Source organism: Leptosomus discolor, chromosome Z (assembly GCF_034619465.1).
Source record: "Leptosomus discolor isolate bLepDis1 chromosome Z, bLepDis1.hap2, whole genome shotgun sequence".
Taxonomy (NCBI): Eukaryota; Metazoa; Chordata; class Aves; order Leptosomiformes; family Leptosomidae; genus Leptosomus; species Leptosomus discolor.
Window position 1 is genome coordinate 69762139 of NC_141419.1, and position 25885 is coordinate 69788023.

Consider the following 25885-nt stretch of genomic DNA (forward strand, 5'->3'; position numbering starts at 1 on the left):
TTCTTCTGCCAATGCTTTATTTGCCACACCTCAACAGTGCCAGCTGCACTCTCTTACACCTCATGCCTTTATCAGGCTGTACTGCTAGTGGCTATGCACATGCCATGCAAATACACTGCTGCACCAGGTACCCCAAAGTATTTCCATTAGGGGTCTGGTTTACAGGAACTGGTCTGTAAAAGGCCAGGTCCTTCAAACAGAATGTCTTTTGTCAGAACGACAATTTAAAAACTGTTTTTAAACAGTTTTTAAAATAACAAAAATAATTATGAAGTGCTATTTCATATCAATCTCACCTCCTTGCCCCAAAGTGATGTTAACTATGTATAATTTGCTAGAGCTAGTTTTTTCAAAGGCTTTATTTTCAGTACTTAAAATGCATATTCATATTTGTAAAGCATTCAAGAAATTAAATAAGCAGTTATGTTTATACATATATAGGGATTTTGGGGGGTTTTTTGTACACATTTTAATATGATTTGGATGCAAAAACATCAAGAAATTGGTCCCAAAAAAAATAAAATAAAAGCCCAGCAGAAATACAGAATATTTTCTTCAGCTTTGTTTGACTTCTGAAGAAACTACACAGACTTGTGCAATATCATCGTACTCATATGTTCTCTTCAAAAACGTGTCTGTAAGTCTTAAGCCAGAGACGCTCTAGAAAGGGAAAATATTTATAAGAGTTATTAAAAAGAATTATTAAGCTTATAAAACAGACACTTCATAAAAAAACTATGCTATAAAGACTTACTTGCAATCCTTGCACTGAAGACAACAATGTAAGTGCAAGATGGAGGGATGAACTTGGATGCAGCTTTCCAAGCTGCCTTCCTGAAACTCCACACCAGTGAATGGAATTAGTATTGCACATTTCTAAAACCAGATCCATAGTCCTTTCACTGCTAGAGGAAATTGAAAACCAAGAATAAACCTGTGGGCTTTTTTTAAGCACTGAAGAACTGCAGAGATGTAAAAGCTCGATTACTTAATTATTCGGGTTACAATTAATCAAGTATTTATAAATAATTATAAGGTGGCAAGCAAGATTTACTGTGATGCACAGGAATTCAGTTGCACATAGCTTTGTCTGACATGAGTGTCCTGACATGGGTTTAGCAATACCGGAGAGCATAATACTGCTCGCATTTTGGATGGTTTTTGTGAGAACTATCTGCGGACCAGATACACGCTTTAGTCCCTTGCCTCAACTTCTATTTAGAATTATTTAAATGTCACTCTTGCAACCCTTTTATAAAGGGCTACCATAGATCCTAGTGTAAACACAAATCAAGTCAAAACATGGATACAGGTGTACAAAAGACTACAGGGACAATGTTTAGTGAGCATTCTAGCAGTGGCACAGAACTAGCAGTAAAATCAGACTAGATACAAATGGCATTGTTTATTCTGATAAAATTACTTGTAGTTAAAAAAAATCCCACATATGCACTCATTTTGTTACTAAATTTACTAAGAAGAACTGAGATGATTTGTGATTTAAGTATGCAGTTCAATCTGAAATGATATTGCAGTCAGTTCCATGGAATTCCACTGCAGATTTCTGCAGATCTCCTAGTTCAAACAGTATTAACAGATCACGAAGGAAGGGGTTTTTTTGTTTCTTGGGTTTTTTAAAATCATCATAATCCAAAAAGATGTGTTTCAGTTAGTTTCATGTTGCTACAATGCCTAGTAAAGACCAGGTTTGAGATGTTTCAGGAGAAAGCACTGAAAAAATGAAACAAAACCAGCCACAACTTACCCACTCAGGGAAAAGCATGAGAATCACATGACATCATTACCTGCAATTTGTTATTTTACATGTAATGTCAAAAGGTTCTTCCAAATTTACAGTGTCTGGTATTGTCTCCAGAGCAAGCCTTACATCGCCGTAACCAGGAGCCTGAGAAGGTACAAGAATGTGTATTTTCAGATGCTGGATAGTAAAGTTGAAATTTTTACTCCTCAAGTTTTCATTTCCTGCAACAAGCTTGGAATACGAGGAATTTGAAGACTGACTCTCTGTGGTTTTGATTTGCACCCAGATCACAGCAGTGCACCATCCTCTACCGATAACCACCTTCTTTATAGGTTTAACAATTCCTTGACAAGGATGATATTTATTAAGTTTTTCAGACAGATTGAATCTTTAAAGTTTGAATACCCAAATACAGTTCCTGAGAAGACCACCTTTATTCTAAGACCTCTCAGTTAGGCAGATAACAGATAATACTATTGACAACCTAAGTCTTGGTTTCCTGCATAAACCCACCAGTATTCCACATCCTAAGAAATAAGAGACTGCTCATTCTCCTTGCCATTTCAGTCGTCCAAGCTTCTGCCAAAATAATTGACTGCCACCAGTTAGAAAGGCACATGATATAAACACTTGTTACCTATCCAATTCTGTCAAGAACTGAACACATTTCATGTTGTCTACTAACAAATATATAATAAATACCCTAGTTACTACCAACCCGGGCTGATTCAAGATGGTGGTAATCTGCAGATAAAAAGCTTTAGATTTTCAATCCCTACAAATTATAGATCGTAAGGAAAAAACAAGGGAAAAATTTCTCTTGCCTGACAAGGCTTAGTTGTGACACATAGTCCAATTCTGCTTGCAGAAGGATGCCGTAGTAAAAGCTACATTTACAGCCTGATTAAAAGATATTCCTGAATATGTCCAAAAAGCCAATGACTGACAGGTTGGGAACAGGTTTTAGTCATATACAGTTCATTACAGACTGAAAACAGGTGACATTTTAGAAAGCGTATTAAATGGGACATTAGAGTGAGCAAAAGGATGCCAAACAGATGGAGATTTCAGATCAGGTGAGCAGTGTAAGTTTGGAAGCACTGGAAAAAGGCACACATTTTCAGCTGTATTAGGTGACAGGAAGGAATCTACTGGGAAAATTATACCCAATTCCCTAAACAACAGGTAGTTTTCCATAACATTATATCCTTCTTTTAAGAGAGATACATTAAGGAAAAAAACCCAACTAATAAAAGCAGTATTTTCTAGAATAAACTTATCAGCAATTGACCAAACCAAGACAAGATCAGAACAGGTGAGAAGGCCTAAACCAGTGTTGGCCTTAACAATAAGATACTTGCAAGAACTGATAGCTAGAAGCAAAGGCCTCACAGTAACACCAAAATAAGGAACAGTTTTCATCCAAAAATGAGATAACAGAATGAGAAAATGAGAGTATGGAATCAACTAGACAGTTCCTTGCTTGTGCTACTCAAGAATAATGTTCTTTTAACTTTGGACTCATCCTAGTCTAGTCCTGGATTGAATGCCTGTGAGCATGTGGAGCACCCTTGGCATACTGTGGACATGCATCTGTCTGGTTTAATGTCACCCAAAAAGAATGTAGTTGTGAATTCCAAGATCACTCCACAAAAAAAAACCAAATTATGGTATGTAAGTGTGACCCTGGATACTTGTTTCAAAAGTGCATTCATTGATCTGAACCAAAACAATGATGAACAGTATAGGTAAAATTTGGGCCTGTGGAGGAAACAATGGTTATAGGGCTAGTAAATGGATTAGGAGGAAAATGATGCAAGGTGAAAGCAGCCTAGAAATGAAATAATCTGATAATGCTTAGAAGATGAGGAGAGAGAGTTGCACTGCAACTCTCAGGGGAAAAAACAAAAAAACCTATTTGCTGCTTTTCCAAAGAGAGATGTTGCTTAAAGTACACAAAATAGCTCATGTTTCTCTGTTAATCACTAGCACAAAACAATGATGGACTGAAACTAGTCCTGGAGTGTGGAGGTGTGTTAATTACCACTGTGTTTCAAGTGCAATTCTCAAAGGTTCAACAAGAAGGGATGCAGAGTGACAGAATACTGATTTAGGGAGGAGGGGAAAAAAAAAAAATCTGTCTTTAAAGAGGAATGATAGGAACAGTCAGTTGAAAATGAGCCATTTTATAGTTAAAAAACAAGTTTTGAAGTAATGTGAGTAACTAAGTTTAGAAAAGAGGGCAGTTTCTAATTTGATGGTGTTATAAGATACTTAACACCTCAATTAAAACCAAAGAGAAGTTTTAGTGACTTAGCTGTGAACTTCCAGGATCCAAGTTTGCTTGCCTAGTTCCAAGTCAATGTGATTTCCCTACAGAATTGCTCGATTTAGTAGAAGATGAGGGCAGGGGGAAAGACAGAGGCAGAAACTCAATTACAAGCTTTGTAAACTCAGGCCGATTCAATTGTCAAAGCTTTTTTACTTCTCTCATATCACACCATCAACTCAAAAAACACAAGTCAAGTTTAGGCATTAGAGTAGACAGGCTGTGCAGCTGACTTAAGTGATATAGTTATCACAACTTAAAATTAATGAAAATTTCTAAATCAACCAGAATAGATGTGAAGGACAGTCTGATTTTTTGCCTTAAACAACCCATTTTGCAGATTCGATGTATGTGTCTTGCACAAACCTGTTTTACAGTGCAAGTTTTATGTATTAGCCCTAAACCCAGGCTGCTTTCCAGGCAGGGAACAAGCCCTGCGAAGGTAGAGCGGTGCTGCCTCCTTGGAGATAAGAGGGTGAAGCGGTATTCTCCTTCAGAAGCTTTAGTTGGGGCAATCAATATAGGGGGGCTTCAGTTGGAGCAGCTACCCAACCCCCCCCTATACAAACGCACAAACCCTGCAGAAGAGGGGTGTACACTGGACTTGGGGAGGCCCACTTCCTTATCTACAGGCGGACACTAGACTTGAGGAGGGGCACTCCCCTATCTATAGCAGACAGAACCTCCTTGGAGACCCCAAAGTGTTGTATACTGCGCCTGCGTCCTAATTACCATGAAAAGCGAGGAGGGGATAATGTGAACAGGACTCATGAGTATTAATGGCAAGGGACAATACAAATACCAGTAATCAAGACACAGGTGTGCACCCACCACCGAAGAACCAAAGATCAGACCGAGCCTGCGAGACATCGCTGGACCCCAGGAGTGCTGATATTTCTTTCTCTCTTTCTTTCTTTCCTTCTATTTTTCACTCTTTTTTTTTTTTTCCCCTCTCTCCATATTATTAGATAGAATTAGAGAAAGCCATACCTTTAACCGATCTGTGAAATATTACTATTAAAGTGTTATTGCTGCCCATCTACTGACCAAAGAGCAAAGGGTCTCTGCCGTACAGAAGAAAACCTCTTTTAAAAGGGAGGATACAAAAGATTCACCTACCCTGAAACCCACTGAGTGGGACAACAGATTCAATCAAAACTGTGGACATGAAAGATAAATAGTGTACATAAAAATTGTTACTCAAAGCTAAAGTGTCTGTACGAGTTAGGGAGTAGACTTTTGTGTCAACAGGTGACATACTTCAAGGAATTCTTTTGTTAGTGCTTTTCAGTTTGTTGCACCCAAGAAGTTAATTTTATTCTAACCGATGTATTTTGCTACATAGGTTACTTGATTCTGGCAATTCAAGTGCACAATCCATTAAGTTATGTTGTTCACTGCTGTGAAAAAAGAAAGAGGCATTTTATGTGCCAGAAAACAAATCCTCAAGAAAACAAAAGATGTTGCCATTCACATGGCCAAAAGAAACAAGAATGCTTTTTTGTTCAGCTACAGTCCCTCAGAATAGTGGTTGTTCCACACTTCACTGATGAAATGTATTAAATAACTTTCTCAAATATGTATAGAAACATGTGCATTCAGAATGAGGTCCAGAAAGTAAGCAGCTTGAACTTCTCCTTCAAGTTATTATTAAATTGTTCATTGAATTGCCTTAAAAATGGATGGCAAGTTAAACTGATGCTGAAATTAAGCTTACCATTCGTTGGAGCTGGCTAGTTTGCAGCCTTCCTCGTTCACCCAGGTTAGTTTTCCATACAATGTCTAGTTTACCAATCACTGTTACACCTTTTATTACTCCAGCTTTCTCTGCAAATTCTTGCTTTGGTTTTAGGCAGTATAAGTATTGGCGTGTATCCATAGGTTGTAAATAAGTCCTTGAGCCAAAAGTAGACTCACTAAAAGAAAAAAAAACATTGAGTCTTAATTTAAACAGTTATTTTTAAGACAACTTAAGAACCTAACCTTTTTTCTCCATCCCTCACCAGTCTTACTGTGTGCGTGTATTTTATTCATGGCAAAACACAGAATATTTTTGTATTTTCACAACAGAAAATGATTCTGGAATTTATGTAGCAGCAAGGGCCAAGGCAAAAAACCCAAACAGATTCATCTCAGTTAGAGAAAACAGAGATGGAAATCCACTTTGCTACATTATGATTTATTATCTGGCATCTTAGCATTTAAACAACAATGCTGGTATTTTTACTTCTGCTATTTGGTTCCCTCCCAGTAAATCTCAGTGTCATGAGCCTAAGATTCCCGTTCATGATAAGAACCATGACAGCGGATGCAAACACTTTGTAAGAACAATGCTCCGCTATGCTGCAGGTGAACCCTTCAACAGGCAAGGAGTATACAGAATTTTCACTTCAGACACCACGGCAGAAGCACCCTAACATCACCTTCTTGAAAAACCCAAGCAACTGCAAAGCACAAACAGCCAAAGTTAACTTGTAACCAGATATCACAAGCTTTTGTATCCACAACAGTTTACTGAACACAGTAGAAACTTCTTTTGGTATTTGGCACATTTATTTTATTTCAGCATGAGAAATTTTTATATTGTAAGATCCTATAATGGCATTGCACTGGTTTACCTTGACTACTGCCTTGCTAGATCTTGACTAGAACAATTGAAACCAGTTACCAGCCTACCAGAAGGAAGCAAGGACAAGTCAGATGGGTCCTGTAAAACTAAATATGTATATACAGATCACAGCAGAACCAAATGTGGGCTAAATTTTATACAGGAGATACCGAAGAAATAGTATGTTTCCGTGTTACTGTGCCATCCATGTTACCAATTATTTGAGGGTTAAACTGGGGATTTCTCTAGTAGATAGAATTACAAAGTTTTAAGAATTGTTTCTATAAAAAGGAAACTGTAACAGCTATTCCAGCTGAATACAGAACAGAAATTTGATCTTTTTAATCAAGCAAAGAAGTATTGCCCTTCGGTTACAGGTAACTCACTAACTGTAATGCTTACATCTCATGAAATCATAATACAAAGAATTTCAAAGTCAATTATCCTGAATATGAACATACCTTTCCCCTGCTGTGTCAACTGTGTTCAGTTCTGCAACGTTGTACATCATAGATGGCTCTAAAGAAACCTTCTCCATAAACATTGGAGAGGTAGTGATATTCTGAATCTGAGCTTCCAGAAACACTTCATCTGTCTGAAAAAAAAGCAAAAGTGCAAGTTCATGAAAATGTGATTAGTGTTATTAAAAAGAGTAGACAGTGCTATTGTTAAAAAAAAAAACAAAGTCACATGTGTTTAGTTCATGCCTGCAAATCAAATTAATTAATGCAAGAAAAAAACCTTAATCCCAGTAACAATAGGAGAAAAAGTGTTAGTCAACAGGTATCTTTCCAAACAATGGATGTGGGATAATTTCGCTATGTTCTAGCTATTGCTTATTTGTAATGCATCAGATATCGCTTCCCAAGACTTTCATCAACTCAATAGCAACTCAAGATTTAGTCCAAATTATTAAAAAAGAAAAAATAGGATCAATTGCAAGAAATTGCAGTGCACAACGACATGCCATGCCAAATTACTAGTGCATCAAGCAGTATTAAAAAAAAAATAAAATAAGTGTGTGTGTTTTTCTTCAACTGAAGTGAAGTAGTTCAGGTACATGCTCTGAGATTTTACTGTTATTCCAAAACACTGATGTACTGGCTAAAAAGCAAAAACCAGTCTCCCCTCTCGCTCAGCTGCATTGTGCCCATGGTTACCAATATTATATGCATCCAACAATTTAACTGGTGCTCTACCTTCAAAACATCCTATATGACATATCTGTTAAATGAAGCTAAACCCTGCAGATAGTATATTACGGACCAATTCTAATACAGGAATGAAAGCTACAGACTATTAAACTTCAGAAGCTGAAAAAACATAGAACTAGAGAGGTTTTTGCCTCACTGCTTCTGTGGAATTACAGACCAGCAAAGTCACTTTGCAGCTCTAAAATCTCAGGATAGAATAATTATGGAAGGGTCAGTCTACTAGAGATATGAGCACCTGAAGAAGTGAAAAACAAAACCAAAGAAGTGCCAATTAAAAAAAAAAAAAGGGGGGTGGGGAGCAGGGATCTCTACTAAATCTGCATTTACAAGAGAGCTACTGATTCAGGCAGTTGGACTAGATGATCACTGTAGGTCCCTTCCAACTGAAATTCCATTCTATAAACTCAGTATGAAGTAGTTTAGGTATTTTGTTATAATAATAATAATAAAAAAAAAAGTATTTTTATGGCGGACATCGAAAGAAGCTTACAGTTTCTTTTTAATCAGTCTAAATAAATTACTTCATTATACAAGTGGAGTCCTGCTCATAAATTACAAAACAAAAGTGGAACAAATAGTAAAAATACTTTTAGTCTTAAAATGCATTGTGTTAGAAGGAGAAATACAGAACGTACTGGAACTATTTGTTGTGCCTTATAAACACGATAAGCACAAACCAGATGATAGCATATATATAGTAATGAAAATGATGCAAGCTCCATGGGTTACGGACAGACCTCACACTTGCAGAAGGAGCTGGAAACAACCCCAACTAAAACATGGCTCTTGGTAATCATTACTACTACCACCTGACTGTCACTTAAATTGATAGTGTTTATATCCCATAAATCCATTGCTCAAAGTGTCCATTTACCCAAATTTTAGTTGTTTTCAAAGTGCAGCAACCATAGGCAGAAATTTAGAAAAAGCTAATTTGAAAGGGAAAAGAAAAATCAAGCAGCATAATGAAAAAGCAAGTTAGTTTTGTGTTATTCCTAAGCTGGTTTAATATCACATGTTTTTCTTTAAAAGAAAAGTCCTCAAGTACTTCAGAAGAATGCAGTTTAATGCAAGGCACACCTTAAAGTGAAATCAGACTGCAGAAGTGTCACAGTAACTCATCAACTGTTACATGCAGTTAGAAGTTGGAAAGTGCAGTTCCAGCTAGCGAAAAGAAGGAAGAACATCCAACTGCTGCTCTCTCCTCAAACCCACTGTCTCCACCAACCAGACGTGAAAAGTTCTGTCACAGTTTAGGTAAGCAGTGCTGTAGTAAAATCTACATTTCTATGGGTCAAAAGCAAAATTTTAGAAGGGATTAATTGCCATTTTGAAATAATTAATCTAGTCAAATTTTGGTGAGGTATTTTATAGGACCGCCACAAGCAGGAGGGCTGTAATAATCAACTTTTAGTTTCAACAATGGGTATTAAAGAAAGAGCTAACCATTTAAATGATTAGCTGCACGTATAAAGATGAGAAAACATCAGTTCATGATATGCAGAACAAACATTGCTTTTCCATTATGTTTTTAAAAGAATGTCAACAACAAGCACAGACAGATAGGCAATTAAAAAAGCATACATATTTATAAAAAAATAAATAAAAATTACCACAGAACTGAGGTCACTCTAATGGGAAAATAAAAAAAGAACACATTAGAGAAATTAGAGTTAAATGTTAAAGAAAAAGGAGGCTAACTTTCCAACAAAATGCATTTCTGCATTTTTTTTTTGCACCATCTAAACAAGATAGCATTAGTAAGACAGAAACGTAAATAAAAATGGATGCAAACAAAGATGACAACTACTTTTCTAATCAGTTATAGCTAGTATGGTTACATGGTTTACTAGCTTTGCTTCAGAACCAATCCAAAGTAGAGCCTAAGGCACACAAGTCACAGATAAGATATGGTAGAACTGACCCCCCCAAAAGAATTAGTTTTTGAGCAAGATAAGTTTGTTCTGAATTGAAATCCATGCAATGGGTTACATACGAAATGGAAAACAGTCCTTGTTACTTTACAGATAATTTGAAGTATCCACTTATGTAAGGTCTCAAAATAAACTAATGTGGTAATGTGTTCTAGCAAAGCTACAACACTGCAGCTTGTAAGAAAATTTGGCATAACAATCACGAAAAACTCTCTTTTGAATATCCAGCCTTCCAAAACCCCAACTTTAATTGCAAACTTTGTTTTCTAAAGTGTCTGCTATTTGTCTCCCTGTGCCTGTTTGCAGGAACAGAACCTTTTACAGAGCCTTTTCCAAGACACACGAAAGTCAGTGAGAGACTTTATACAGAGGGGGGCAGGTATTTCAACCTCAGGATTGCAGCAGATTAGGGCAACAGGGCATGTGTTCTATGCATGAATTTCAGTGATCAACTTGATTTGGATGCTACTGCAATATGAGCAACAAGCAAGAAAATTAAGGTTCAGCATAATTCCTTTTCTCAGAAAAAATGTAACTACAGATTATAATTTCTAGTAGAAAGTAATTTTAGTGACAGACTTCATGAACAGGTAACATCACACCTGTAATATTAATGGTAACAATTTAATTGGTTAGTCAACCTTTAAAGACCTTTAGTTAACCAATAACTAACACATACTAGTTTTTTTTCTCCCCTGCTCCCAAGAGTAACAGTCTTTTATAATACTCAGGATGAAGGTCTTGGTGCTTTGACAGCAATGTAGTATCACATACAACATCTAACCAAAGACTTATTTCTACTTTTTTTTTTTTTTTTTCTTCATTTGCTTTGACTTCTGCGGTTGCAACACATAGCAGCACTTTATGTTCTTTACAAAATGAAATATGAATGGTACTATGTCAGTTTGCTATGGAATTTTAAGTCCCTTATCAAGGCCAGCCAGTACAACAATTTTGTAAGAAAATAATACTTTTGACCCATGTCAAAATTTTGACCAGAATTTACCTTAAAGAGGTTTTTATTTCCACTTGTTACAAAGTATTTCAGCACAAAAAATTTACACAAGTATAGAGAGACAGCAACATTTAACTTATCTGCCCCTCTTTCCCCTACCATATATTTTTTACCTGAAACAATAACATAATCCACACACAAAATGGAGGTTTATTTTGTTCCCAGAAGAATTACTTAATTTCTTAGGATTATTTTTAATCTTAAATCACAGCAGAAGACATTTCCAGACATTCCCATTTACAGATAACACCAGTTCTATACAGTACTCAAACCAGTGCTATGTGCTTACATGCCAACCCTACTCAGGTATCTCACACCTGGTCAACCTGAGGATTGAAGCCCATGGCCTAGAGACACGCACCAAGATATTTATAGGAAAATGTTTTCTCTTTTCCTCTGTGCTATAGTATGTAAATCACTTATGACCTATGCCTTAATTTATACTCTCTCTAAACAAATTACATGGTATATATATTAAGTGCCTCAATTTACATGCTATTCATTCACAGCAGAGAAAAATCTTTACGGAAAGTTTCCTGCACAACTCTGAACAAGACAGATCTTTGCATCTGGAATCCTCATTTGTAGAGCAGAAATTCTTATTGTTATTTCTCCCTTCCGTTTTCCCTACTGTCAGGAAGTGAAAGAAATATACCTTTCATCTTGCATGATGAACCCCAGATGTGACTATGTTGGACATAAATAATTAGAACAATAGCTTTGGAGACTCTGCTTTTCTACACGCAAATTCATAGCACATGTATCTGCGTAGTTAAGAACAAACAGGAGAGCAAAATATTTTCTACTTAGCTTAACACAAGTTGTTTTTCAAACTGCCAAAATTCCATATTTTTTCTTCTCCTCTCACTGACACTTTGGGCTTTTTTTCCTCCCATCTACTACCCACTGCAATATAAAATACCTACAACTTCACTCTATCTTTTAAACTATTTCTAACAGTTTAAAAATAGGGTTTTCAACCAAATGACCAGCAGTGTAATAGTTGACCATATTTCAGGTGTTATGGAAAAAGTTTAATACTCATAATGGAAGCCCTCAAAGTACTTTACAAGCAGTAGTCTGAACTTTGTACAAACAATACAGAATACACTGCTCACAAAATTAAGCTCCTTGCTCACTATCACAAAGCAGGTAAGTGATAATGATGGAAACAAATGTCCTAATATCCTAAATTTCTAAATAATGTGATATTGTGGAAGTTTATACCCTACAACAGACTTATAATATATCCACAGGGCGTGTCTACAAATAAAAAGAATGCTGTATGTAATTTGTGAGAGTTTCCACTATCTATCTGTGTGACCTTCAGTTAAAATTCTTCCCATAAATAGCCAAAGACAGATGCCTAAGTATGTCCAAACAAATATACAAGGCATATATAAGGTCATTTAGTTTTAACATACTGTATATAACTGTCACAAAACTAAAGATTAAATTATTCAACAGAGGGGTCATATTTGCATTGGGGAAATTTAAATTTCAATTTACATTTCCACAATCTGATAAATTATCTGCTTTGTGAACAATTAATCTCCTTTACAGTAAGTACTCTATCAGTCTAAATAAACAAGCAATAACTGAAAGTATTTGAGTTCACAGGAAAGTGGAAAATATGCAAAATTGTAAGTCAGTTGCATTAAGGTCCTGACATGTCTCCCTTAGATACCATCTTTCTCCTCTTCATCAAAAGTATATTTAGTTTTAAACTCAATGATACAAACACACCACCTCATTCTTTTCGTTTAGAACTGATCATCTCTCAGAAACATACACTTAAAAAGCTCTTTGAATTTAATCGAACCACCTGATGTGATAAACCCAGTTCACCAAAAGAAACACAAATACACACAATTCTCACATACCTCAGCATTGTAGAATTTAGTTTTCACATCTAGTGGTTTAAGAACCTGAATGAAATGGAAAAAAGACAGATTAACAATTGGTTTCTCAGACATCTTCAGCATAAACTGTTGATAAGTGTTAGGATCTTTACTAAGTGTTATTTTTCTTTTTGATCTTACACAGAACAGGTGCATAATGGAATATATAATACAACCAACTCAGCTAAAACCTCACAATTCAGAGTATATGGTTGATGCTCCTTATGTGCACACTTGACTGGCTTTGCTACTAAGCAGTTTTCTCAGATTGAAACCAAACACTTCTCCACCTAAGCACTGGCCTCTTACAAAACCAGACAAATCGAGTACACTAAGTAGATCTGTCTCCATCTTGTATCCTGAAGTGGTCTGCACTTGCTTTCAAGAGCGAGCAAGAACCATACAACATTTACGAGTTCTCCAGTGTTCTGCAGCAAAAGTTGCTGAGGGCTTCTTTAAAAATAAATTGAGAACTATTCATGTGATTAGCTTAAGCAACAAACCATTACTAGGCTTCACTTCCTTCTTGAAAATGCAATGGTTTCCAAGAAATAAAAAAGCCAATAAATAATTTTAATTGCATGAGATTAAAATCAGCAAGAGAAAGCAATTTGATGATATAAAAGGTGACCATAAAGTGTTGGTTCTTAAGTGCTTGAATTTTGTGCATAAAGCCACTACAGCCAACAAATTAAAATATGAAATGGATATACACTGATGTAACTGAAAGAAATAATCTCCTATTATACTTGTAGGTAAACATATTTAAATTAACTTGAAGACATTTATTTCCCTTCACACGGGGAAACTTTTCTTTTGTTTACATGTAAGTGTCCTGCATCCTGAGAGACCCCTGAAGTTCCAAGTTGTGAATAGATTTTTTAGCCCTGAAGAAATCAAGATCAAAAAGTAATCATTCTAACAGGCATAATGTTCAAATCTTTCAAGTAATCATAACTCTAGTCAGAAAAAAAGTCAAAATTTTAGTTTAGGTGTTTGTTGGTTGAGTAGGTTTTTTTCCGCCAAATATTTTACTTCAGTGAGCTTCCTATTGATTTTCCTAAATGCTGATCTTTTCTCGCTCTTTCTGATAAACAGAGTCTTTCCATTCATTACAGTAAATTTCAAGTAGCATTCCAGCAAAAATCAAATCATTATTGTGAAGTTCACACCCCCGCCTCCAACCCAAACAATGACCTAACCCTAAAAAGAATCATTCCTTCTCCATATAAACACAATCGTGTTAATTACTGTGAGAAAGCTTGGGAACAAAAGGGAACTACTGTTCAGTATTAAACTACATATAATGGTTGAAAAATAAGCTGTTTAAAACCAACTGTAACACCAGTTCAACTTAAAAGATCCCCAAAACATAACTGAAAAAGCTGATAATCTGTCAAAGAGAATTTTTTTTTTTTTCTTATAAAATAGCTGGTGGCACCTTCATCACTAGCAGCTATCAATTCCCAGTGTAAAGACATTGTTCCCTTTTCTGTAACATTTCTTTCTGTTTGTTCTCAGATTTTCTAGCTGGTGTTTCCTTGTCAAATTTAAAAAATAACAACCAAAATCGCTCAGTTAAACGTTTTTCTCATAATGAATCAGCCAGTATTTAGAGAATGGTGTTAAAGTGTATATATATTTTTTGAGAAGATTTTATGCTTCCTTCTTCGAAGGAAGAGCTTCAAATTTGACAGGCAGCTGGCCTTAGCTATTTTGACATTAAAGTTGCCTGTGTTGGATTCAGTTAAAAAACAGAAATGACAGTATGCATGTAGACCCCTGAAAAATGTGCACAAGTAAGTTTCCATATCAAATCTAAAGGACACAAATTGACATCTTGAACAAGACTCCAGCAAGAAAAAGGTTAGCAAAAGGAAAGAAGGTAAGAACTGCAGATGTGTATGTTAGTGATCAGAGAAAGTCTAGAGTGACAGAATACCCAACTCCTGGGCAACATAGATTGGAGAAATTGAAAGGGAAACAGTTTCACAAGGACAGCAATACAAAACACACATAGATGAAAATCAGCTTCAATAAAGACAAAGAAACACTGCAGATTTTCTGGGTTCAGAGGAGAGCGTAACATGAAAATTGCTACAGAATGATTTTCCCTAGGATTATCTGGAAACACCTTTGACTAATCAATACCTGCCATTTTAAGGCCCACAAGTACTAACAGCACTCAGGTGTTCTTTGTCTGTAGTGCATGGCAATTTAGCCTTCTAAAGGCTGAAACGCTTTTTTTTCTGAAGTATCTAGATAGAACCCTAGAAAAGAACAAAATGAAATCACCCACAACTTGCAAAATACACAGGTCTCAATTATATAATGCTCCTGTACTGCCAAATACTGAGACAGGATCTAAAAATGTATTCAAGAAAAGCATGTCACCTAATCCTCCCTTCTATGGGAAACAGTCCAAAATTATCCAAGTCTCAGCATATTTCTCTAGAAAATAAACATCCATTAAATATACAGCTAAAATAGACTCTCTCCTGCCAGAACCAGTCCACAGATAATGGTAATTTCCTGCTTTCCTCAGTTACTCTAATCTCAAGTCTTGAAATTCGTGTGCTGGAACAAAAGGTTTCAACTCTATCAATTACCTCAGTGGCTATTAGTTAGATATAATTAAACTTCTTTGCTTAGTTTCTTTAAAAAACAAACCACTAAGTTCCAATTTAAAAAAAGGTTACACAGACTAAAAGAAAAACCAGAATTTTACCATCTAAACTTGAAGGTTAGACGTGCCAGTCAGAAGGAACAATACTTGTTCTGTTTGAAAACAATCATAGATCTGGCTGCTATAATTTTTTTTTTTCTAAAAAAGTAGATTTTTCTTTCTAAATAAATTAATAAAGCTGTAAGATGTAATATTTATTATTTCTGAAATGTTTACCTGCATGGTAGTTACAAACCATCAGTTCATGTGAAGTTTGAAGCAATGTTTTTTACTGGTTCACTTTTAGAAATCAAACAGAACTTTAGTATGTAAAAGTTCTTTTGAAGTACCAAATGTTTTAAAATGGGTTTTCCATATTCACCTGCTTATTAAAAGTATAGTAGAATACTTTGTGCAATACCTGAAATTTGAAGAACTTTCTGAAGTACATCTTCTCTCCTGTCTGCGTAGTGTAACTCACTGCACAAACTAAGCTGAAAGAAACAATTTTTTTAAAACATATTTTTGAATTACTTTAAATTTTGTGCCTATATCAAAGCAGCAACTGAATAGTATGTGTGCTGCAGTTTCATTCTTATTTAATCATAGAAAAAAGTAAAACCTTACATGTGTGTTCCTATCTCCTTTACTTCATGATGGATCACATCATCAATACAACAGTCAGGTTTAAGTTCTGCCACTGCAGCACTAGAAGCTGAAAGGTTCAAGCGCTGAGAACTTGTCTGAAGATCAGCCTAGGGACAGAAAAAACAAAGCATTGGCTAGAACTGCAGCCACTTAAAACAATCTAATGAAAAATAACTTACGTTATAAAGTACTAGGTTCATTAAGCATTTTGTACACTACATGCTTTCATACATATAACTAAGATATGTTAAGATGATGAGATACTTGTCAAAGCTAAAGAAAAGTTCTAACATATATAAACGGTCCAATCCTTTAACATGCAACTTAAAATCTCTTTTCACTTTTTACATTGAGTTCCACAGTGACTTCTGGAATTTCTGTTCTCAATGTATTATTTGTTCAGTAGAAAATGCAAAAAAACCCGATGTACTGGAAAAAACCTCATTTGAAATATAAGTAAAATACAAGTCAATGCATGCTTTACGGATTCTTGCTTTGATGACCTCATTGAAAATGCAAGTAAGGAAATATAACCCCCATTTTTTAGTTGCTACACCAATTCTCCAGAGAAGCTTTATAACATATCCATTTTTTGACACAATTCTGGTTTTTCATTTTAAGCTTTAAATATTTCTATCATAATTTCTTTTTTTGTGTCTTATTGTTTCCCATTTCCAGCTATATTTTCTGGATTGGAAAAGTGACAGATATTTCCTAAAGTCTATATATTAGCACTAAACATAAAAGATATTGTCAGAAAACATACTCAACATATTTTGGTGGGGTTTTTTGGTGGTTTTTTGTTTGTTTGTTTTTTGTTTTGTTTTGGTTTTTTTACAAATCCAGTAAGCAGATTTATCTTCACATACCTTCACCAGTATGTCCTTGACAACTTGATTACTATCATTGTGTACACTAATGTAACTGGAAAACGTCTCTCCCAGGAATATATTTCTGTATTTAAAAAAAAAAAAGTGTTTAGTAACAGTTACTAAAAAAAAAAAAACAGAACTTTTCAGTGAAAACCCTTTAAGTTCTAGATAAAAAAATATATATACACACACACGTGTTTGCCAGACTGACATTTTCACACCCATACTTCTAAATGTCATCCTTCTAAGACAAACAACTTCAAAAGAGAACAAACGAATCAGAATTTTTTTTCTAGATAAAAATCTGAGAAGAGTAAGAAGATGGCTTACAGTGCCCACACAAATCACTGTAGTAAACTCTGTTAGTATATGTTGTAGTTTATAGTAGTGAATTACATCAGAAATTCACCTACAGCTGCAAATCTCTTTCAACTTTCAATCCTTATTACATTCAGAGTCAGGCTACAGACAAGGATCATAAGGCAGCGCATATTTATATATTATGTCACCCTATAAATCAAGCTACAGTTTATTTTTAAAACAATTGAACATCCCATTGCATAGTAATGATGTTCAAAAAGAAAGACTAATAAACACATTATCATTAAATGAATCCTAAACCTTGCACATTAGTTACAATAATTCATTCTTACCCAAAATTTTGAGGCAAAGTCAGCATTTCTCCTAGCATCAAAGTTTCTGCTCCTTTTACAGTAGAAGGATCATCTTTCATGAGCTGATTAAATAGATTACCTGTAGAAATATCAAATTGCTAGCATCTAAGTATTTGCTAAGTCTAAAACTTTGTCTACATTGAAGTTATGACACTTAATCACTTATTTAGATGTAATTTATTTTAGGCATACTTATTTCACAACCAACTTGTTTAGGGATAAAATACATAACTCTAGGCTTGTCTATAAATTATAACTTCCAGGCACTTGTTTCCAATAAATCACTCGGTATGCATATTGAAGGGTGCAAGCCCAAAGGCCTCGCTCAAATTAACATTAAAGTTTAAGGAAATTCTGCCCAAGTAAAGCACATTACATAACAGAACTAATCAACACCACTCAATTCCCTCCCCTGCTTGCTTTACATTTATTTCCACACAATTCTCTTTTCCTGAATCTTTCGTTTGCCTCTTTCTTATACTTGACTTCTAGACTGCAGCTGTTACTGGAGGACAACCCAGGGGTTTCCAGTTTATGACTGTACACTAAACATAACACAATTCAAAAGCAATTCTTGCAAAATAATTTTCCACAGAACATTTATGTGTTTGTTCTAATTACCAGGGCATTTTCTTCAGATAAAAACAGGAATGTGTAATTATAGAAAATTTGGTGTTACTCCCTCACAACTGCCTTCCACCTTAATTAATTAATCATGTTAATTGCTTGGACTTCGAGGTCACACGTTTGCAGTATCACCTCATCACTAAATACGTAAAGGGTGAGTGTCAGGAGGATGGAGTCAGGCTCTTCTTGGTGATGGCCAATGACAGAACAAGGGGCAACGGGTGCAAGCTGGAGCACAGGAGGTTCCACACTAACATAAGGAAAAACTTTTTCACTGTGAGGGTGACAGAGCACTGGAACAGGCTGCCCAGAGAGGCTGTGGAGTCTCCTTCTCTGGAGACATTCAAAACCCACCTGGACACGTTCCTGTGTGACCTACTCTGGGTGTTCCTGCTCTGGCAGGGGGGTTGGACTAGATGGTCTTTCGAGGTCCCTTCCAGCTCCTAACATTCTGTGGTTCTGTGATCACCAAGCTCTTCAAAGCTGTAGGTCAAAAGTCGTAGTGCACACCTGGTATTTTCCTATAGCCATTACCAAACATAAAACATATTGCTGTTTCAGATTACCGTCTATGGGAGGTTGTAAGACTCCTCTGACATCTAAGTCTCTGATGCTCACATTGAATACACACATAATAATCTGTAGAAAAGACATACCTGGCAAATCTCTTTCTTCACAAGTCACTGGAATATTAGTGAACAAAGTAGGTTTGGTTAGCCTCATCACTGCAAAAAATCAGAAAATAAACCATAGGTCAACTAAAAAAGTATTTTAAAATTTATTTTTTAAAAAAATATAATTTTGTCTTGGTCTCCTTCCACCAAAAAAACCCCACAATGACCAAATCTTAGCCTGAAAAAGGGTAACACCTTTTTTGATCACCTGGCTTTTTTCAATATAAAAAAAATTCCCTGCTACTCAGATCCAAGAACACCGTTGACGCCATTAGTCCCTCTTGCTTTATTCCCCTGGTGCACTGACATCTACTGCTTTCAGTCTTACGTGCCAAATTTCTTACAGCTGTTACAAGTGTTGTTTTGTGGACTTCAGGAGAAGTGTACCAGTTTCACTTTTTTTGTGGACTCTTCTAGGCTAAGTGCCTGTTCTGTGATCCTGGTTGTTCTAGAACAGGACATGATCACTAGTATGGACCCTTTCAGTGAAACTCCAGGCTATAAGGAATTCCATTTACACCCTAACCTCCAACACGTACCCAAGATAGTCACAAGTCTAAGCCTACATTATTTACATAACTGTTCTTTCTTTTAGTCAAACTTTAAACTCAAACCAGCAACACCATCACAAAAACCCCAGGACCACACTTACAACCCCCTCTATTTTATGGATACTGACAAAATAAAACTAACGGAGATCTCGCTCTTAAAAACGTCTACTTCAAGGAAGTGGTATTTTCAAAGGCTATTTTAACTCAGAATACTCAAAATTACATGATTTTTTCTTGTATTACAGATTTAAGAAGTTGCTTCCTGAAAGAATTCCTCCCTATTCATATAAACCAATCTCCCTGCTCTTGTCCAGAGCTTCTCATGAAATCATTCGCATGAAACAGAGTTGAGCATTTGTAACCTTAGGTGCTGATCTGAATCCGCAAAAATCACCAATTTGTTTTTCTTCAAAACTTAAACATAAAACCATATAATTTCCAAAAACTCAAACTATAAAAGTATTTCTCTTGACTGCAACAAGTTCATCAACATCCTTGCACTGATAAACGTATTGTGCTTTTGTCTTTGTTGCACTTGTGTACATCTTATATGTCCCGCCAGCATTCACTCTTTCCAGTTGTGTAAAACATTCAATTATTTCAATATACTTTTGGGTGTAATGGGCTGTATTGGTTCACAAGAACTTACACTACCATTTAGCAGACCTATGCAACTTAGCACCAACACAAACAAATCTCAGTTTTCACATGAAAGAGGTAATACATTCCCTTTGTTATGGCAAAAAGTTGAAAAACATGACCTCTGTAAGCTTAGAACCACGAGATGAAGAGAAAGCCCCAAAATACACAAAACAGACTAAATGGAGAACCAGATTTCACAATGAAAATGAAAAGGATAAATAGGGAATTATACATGCCTATGAACTAAGCATTTCTGGAACAGTTCAGGATGAAAGTTTGGATTTTAGATTGTACACTGGTGCTACCCAAGACTGTAATAATTGTGTAGAGAAAACAAATGTGGTGTTCGCTTTTTACTACATGACAGGTATTCAGCTGAGGTGCTCACAGCTAGCGGTACATGCATCATTATTCACATAAAAGCCAACCCAAACCAGCAGAAAGGTGATGGCTACCACTGAACAGGGACACCGACCTCTCCTTCTGTTTAGTAAGATGTTTGTTTAGCTCTTTTATTGGTATATTAAATAAATACAGTGGGACTGTATTATTGGCTGTTACTCAATTTTATTCAAACCTTCAGTAAGCCCATATAAACTAGTACTTGCTGACCGTTTCTAAAGGAACAGTTACATATCAAGTTCAGTCATGTTTTAGACAACAAATAAATAGATCACAGAATGAAGTCAAAACACAAATAAATTAAGAAATGTAGATCATTATATTTAATAGGACTACTAAATTAAAATTAGGAAATATTGTATCTTTGCAGGATGACCTCTCATCTTTTTTCTTCTAAGATCCTAGACACAAAATACAACATTAAATAAAACTCAAATCACACTGTATTCTACTCCATTAGATCTTTAAAAATGCTGACACAAAAAGAAACTTCATTAGTATTAGCAATAAGCTCAGAAAAATAATTTCAGTGAAATAACTTGGCTATATAAACTTTAAAACTAATAATGACCCTCAGTTAGTCTCAGGACAGCATTTTACATCAATTTTGCTACACGGTAACAACGAATGCCCCAAATCTCACTATAACACTCCCTTAACATTCAGTCAAAGTTTATAAATACGTGTCAACAGTCCAAACTGAGCAATATCCTTAATTTTAAGCCATAAAAAGATATGTAATGCCTTTAATAAAATATCATTATTGCAACGTAAGGATGTAATCAAAATAAAAATGTAAGTAAAAGTCCAGGGGGATTTTATTTCATTTTTACACAGAGGGACCTCCGTTATCTAATGGGCACTTTTATTTGACCTGTGTTAATGATAATCTAACACTCTACATATATCATTGACTTATTTTCCCCCTTTGCCAGATGCCAGAGACCTTGACCTCCAGCTACAGCACAGTTATCTGGAGTTAGTAGCGGTGCCTAAGAGACATACATACCCTTGCAGCCATATCAATCCCAGTTTAATTGCTCTACTGACCCTCGAAACATTGAACGGAGCAAGGACAGCACGACCTTTAAACACTTTATTCTTTCAAGTGACAAAAAGTCATGCTGAACTCAGCCTTTTATCACCATAGAATGCATTCAAATTCTCAGAGACCTTTACCTCTCATAACGACAACAGATGTTTACAGATAGAAGTCTGATTTCTTAGTTTTCTGACCTGTAGGTGGAAGTTAGTGCTTTCTTGTTCCCCAGTATAGTTAGAGACAAAAGACCAGAAACATTACGGGGGAAAAAAAAAAAAAATCTTCTTGCCAAAGTCATAAATGAGGAAATGCTAAGTTGTTCATTATTTTTCAGCACTCAATTTCCCCTGAAGATTTCATTACTATTTCTGGGAAAAATACAGACAACATCACCACAACAGTGTATACATGCCATAGAAAGTAAGTTTGTATTTCACACAAGGGTTATGCCTTCATCAAGAAACCCCCCCCCCCACTACTTTCAGGAAATCATCAGATCTTGAAAGTCTCAAGGGTCAAAAATAATTACAGAGCCTTATAGCAATTATAACAACTCAAAATATTTTTCCTTCTCCTAATTTCAAAGCAGCACAGTGAGGTACTTTGCTTGAGTGAAAGCATAAATTTTATTATCTGACACAGCTTACCATAATAGCCTGGAATTTTTACTTCAATTTTTTCCTTTAGACCACCAAGGTAGAGAAAAGCTACAAAATGCAGTACTAAGCCAAACAGAAACTTACTAATCTTAATAGAATCATTCACAAGTCTCCTGGCAGAACAAAGCTAAATACATTATTACAGTTAAGAGACTGTAGCAAAGTAATATTAAGTAGTTTCCTTCTCATTAATTCATCAGTTGTTCTAAAGTTTGTATATGCTGAGCTGCTTAAAAACTCTAGTACTTCAGACAGCAATTTTACTATGAAACTCTATTTTACCACTATAAACTAAATATAATTCCAAATTTATGTACAAGCAAATTCATTTTATCAGTAAGGCTTAGCTTTTCCCTAAGAATATTTCTAACATATTCACAGTATAATATATCACAGAAAATCCATATCTGTCCCACAGATCTTTGGATAGTAGCATTGCAAGACGGCAATTCATTCTGCTTGATGAGTCTATTCAATTTTATCCAGATGTCCTCCAAATTCTGGTTATTACAAACAGACTGTTCAATTGTCCACTTTGCTCTATAAAATGCATGCAGTTTTAGTCTTTCCAAATTACTTTGCAGTTCTTGAGATAACGGAAGAATCTTTTCTTTAAGCTTAGGGCTATGGAGAGAGACACTCCAAGACCTTTTCAATTTTTGTTTTCCACTAGGTGGTAGTTCTCCTTTATTCTCCAAGTTAATTGGTCTGTGAACAATTTGTGCCTTGATAAAAGTCTGCTCATGTTTCACATTAGACTGAAACTCAATGAGATTTTTTGTGCAGTCATAATCAGCAGATCCTGTAACACACTGTGAAGGTGTAGAAAGTTGATTCAATTCTTCTGCTTCCTCATAAGAAATAACAGGTGGCTGCTTTCTTGGTTTGAGGGGAAGTCTGTATAAATCATTTGGAAACCACGGTGTAAATCTTGGTAACTGACGAATGGGAAACTCCTTCACTGCTGCTTCTGCAAATTTCTGCAGTTTTACTAGATCATTCTGATATGGTCGATAATGCAAGACCACTTCCATGCTTGTACAGTAGGAATCCAGTTATTCTTAAGAAAAGGAACAGTCTCTTGATTAGGATTCTCAAATCTAGACTGATACATCTTATTTACAAGAATTTCCTTGCCCCATGCTGTAAAGATCAGTGGAAAACAGCACCTAAAGCAGAAGCATTATAAAAAAATAAGATACTACCATATGAAGAAAAACTTTTATAGGATATTTTACAAAAAAGCAACATGTAGTATGGATAAGAGAGGTATATATCAGAGCATTCTACCGAACATCAGCAATTGTATTTCATCATTACTATTGTAACTTCAGTATGCTGAACATCATTCATATGCATGCAGCTTGCTCAACACTGTCCCTCCCAAGAGTATTCTTTTACTGTCACCATCTCACAGTTGCCATCCATCATTATTCTTGCTATATTCTTGTGATGTATATTAAAAGACATACAATTACTACCACCTGTTTTCTCAAATTTACCAGACAAATGTATTCTTTTAAAAAAGAGTTTTCTTCCTGCACTTCAATGCTTTAAGAGAGGGCATAAAAAAGCAACTAGAAAATTCATGTGTTACAAAAACCCTTCCTGAAATAGTACTGACCAATATAGCATTTTATAGTCACGGGTTAAAAGGGAAGTGTTATAGGCAAATTAAAGCTGCCTGCTTTCATTTCATATCAAAACTACACATTTAGTTTTGGTCTCAGAGCTTGCGAGCAACAACGTGCAGCCATCCTTTTAGTCCTTAACTCGAGGGCCTGATAATTTCTTAAGTTATTAGACTTCTAGAATAACTAAAAGACTCATTGAGTGCTTAAAGACTTTATACTTTCACAATTCATTGCTTTGTTTCATACAGAGATTATACTACGGAGTGGGGTGGGGAGAACTAAAATGCTACTACGAAACATAACATAATGTGCAGTGGTTTGCTACTGTATTTTTCCCCCCTAAAAAGTTTGCAATCATTTCAAGTTCCTTGCCAGAGAGCAGCAATATATAATGACATTAGAATCAATAAAATCTAGGATTGCTTAATCATTATACCATCGAGATTTTGTTTAAAATAGTCACAATGAAAAGAAACTCTGATAACTTTCTCACTCCTTTTGCAAAATCTATAGCCTGGACACTGCATTAAACTCAATGTAAGCCTAAGGATTACACCGGTTTCTTACAAAGCAAATGGTCCACCATAAAACTTTTTGTCTCATATTAATTACTATCAAAATGCATTTGCAATGTCAGCCGATGAGGTTTTGTGTTCTCAGGTTTTTGGCTTTATTTTGTGTCTGTACATATACGAAAAACGGCTTGTTGATCTTTGAATTACGGTTAACATAATTTTTTTTGCTGTGACATGCATACACCACCAAAAAACTCTCTCCAGGAGTGTTGTAAAACTAGTAAATGCGCAGATTTGCTCCAAAATCACCTACACACCTGCACTACTTTATCCATCTGCGCAGCCTCACTGATTTAGAATGCTTGCAGAACTGAGATTTTAACCAACTATTTATTACTCCTCCTTAACCAGTAGCATTTACTTTATAAATAAGTACAGTTAGAAAAAAAAAATATTATATCTGTTGACTGAAATAAGGTGAAACTACATTCACGCTTTTCAGTGTTTCAATTGCTGACTTACTGGTACGCAACGGCCAGCAGTAATGATCAAATTCTTTACAAGGCTCTCTTGATTTCTGTATTAATTCTGCAAGGTGTGCAAGAGACATATGCATTTTTATTTTCACTACTCGTGGTTCTTGAATCAAGGATATAAGCCCGGTAGCTGTACATTAAGTACAAGAGTAAAGTGGCAAAAGCCATTAAAAGGGGAAAAAACCCAAACAAATAAACAAAAAAGACACCAGGGAACTGGAAAGGAAATTAAAAAAAAAAAAATTTCTTACAACTGCTGGAAGCCTTGCGCAAAATGCAAACACATCGAACAGCCTCGACGGCCCCATCAAGCAGGGTACCACTTAAAACAGGCCCCCCCCCCCCCCAGCCTCCCTTCACCCTCGGGCACCTCCCGCCTCGCGCCCCACCGCCAGGCGTTCCCGCTGGGCCGCCCCCCACTCGACCTTCCTCCAAAAGGGAGGGACGAAACAGCCTCGCCTCTAGAATCGACACGGTCTTTCACGACCAGGAGCCCGCACTCCCTCGGCCTCCCCAGCCCGCGGCGCCCGGCCGGGCCGCAGCGCCCCGCCTCTCCGCTGGGCCCGGCCCGCCACACGCCTCGGGGCTGGCCGCAGGGCAGGCAGCGGGGCGAGAACAGGGCCGGCGAAGCGCGGGCCGCGCTGTCGATACCTTTCAGAGCCAGCAAATGCTCCTGCTTGGGCTGGTTAACGTCCATCGCGCCGGCCTGCAGCCCTACGGCGGGGTAAAGGGGCCAAAGCGCTGCCGGTGGCGGAGGACGCTCGGCCGGGAGAGAGGGGATGAACCTGCCCGCAGAGCCCGGGCGCGGTAAACACCGCCGCAGCCGGAAACAGCTGTCCCAGGATGCAACGCGGCACCGCCACGGCACGGCACCAGCGCGGCGTGGGAACTACAGCCCCCAGAACGCACCGCCTCCGCGCCCGGCCGGCGGGCGGGGGTGGCGAGAGCTCTGTGGGCGTCCGGTGTGGCCACCGCCCCCTT

The 25885-nt window shown here is 36.5% G+C and overlaps 2 protein-coding genes across 7 annotated transcripts; both read right to left on the bottom strand.

The window, feature by feature from the left end:
- On the bottom strand, positions 1-25659 carry TRAPPC13 (trafficking protein particle complex subunit 13). 5 transcript variants are annotated; one of them, XM_086479184.1, is made up of 13 exons: positions 25556-25659; positions 18906-18974; positions 17602-17701; positions 16946-17030; positions 16056-16183; positions 15850-15922; positions 12746-12790; positions 9530-9544; positions 7161-7294; positions 5809-6007; positions 1806-1906; positions 755-902; positions 1-660 (listed from the first exon to the last, which is right to left on the bottom strand). In XM_086479184.1, exons 1-13 carry the CDS (start codon positions 25599-25601, stop codon positions 556-558), a joined length of 1248 nt encoding a protein of 415 aa, XP_086335310.1. In that variant the 5' UTR covers positions 25602-25659; the 3' UTR covers positions 1-555. The 5 variants fall into 5 exon arrangements, with proteins under 5 accessions (XP_086335310.1, XP_086335309.1, XP_086335311.1 ...); XM_086479183.1 differs by having other exon boundaries at positions 9527-9544; XM_086479185.1 differs by having other exon boundaries at positions 755-905; positions 9527-9544.
- SHLD3 (shieldin complex subunit 3) lies at positions 21717-25589 on the bottom strand. Of its 2 annotated transcripts, none has more exons than XM_086479189.1 (2): positions 25556-25589; positions 21717-23388 (listed from the first exon to the last, which is right to left on the bottom strand). In XM_086479189.1, exon 2 carries the CDS (start codon positions 23251-23253, stop codon positions 22504-22506), a length of 750 nt encoding a protein of 249 aa, XP_086335315.1. In that variant the 5' UTR covers positions 23254-23388; positions 25556-25589; the 3' UTR covers positions 21717-22503. The 2 variants fall into 2 exon arrangements, with proteins under 2 accessions (XP_086335315.1, XP_086335316.1); XM_086479190.1 differs by lacking the exon at positions 25556-25589 and adding an exon at positions 24891-24915.
- Positions 25660-25885: the final 226 nt, after the last annotated feature.

What these genes read in the sequence shown, in the direction of transcription:
- SHLD3 (XM_086479189.1), bottom strand. Translation starts at nt 23,253, where the DNA reads ATGGAAGTGGTCTTGCATTATCGACCATATCAGAATGATCTAGTAAAA.
- TRAPPC13 (XM_086479185.1), bottom strand. Translation starts at nt 25,601, where the DNA reads ATGGACGTTAACCAGCCCAAGCAGGAGCATTTGCTGGCTCTGAAAG. An exon ending in GCATTTGCTGGCTCTGAAAG is followed by an intron (nt 18,975 to 25,555) that starts GTATCGACAGCG and finishes GATTTTTTGCAG; the next exon opens with TGATGAGGCTAACCAAACCT. An exon ending in GTTGACACAGCAGGGGAAAG is followed by an intron (nt 6,008 to 7,160) that starts GTATGTTCATAT and finishes TTTTTCTTTTAG; the next exon opens with TGAGTCTACTTTTGGCTCAA.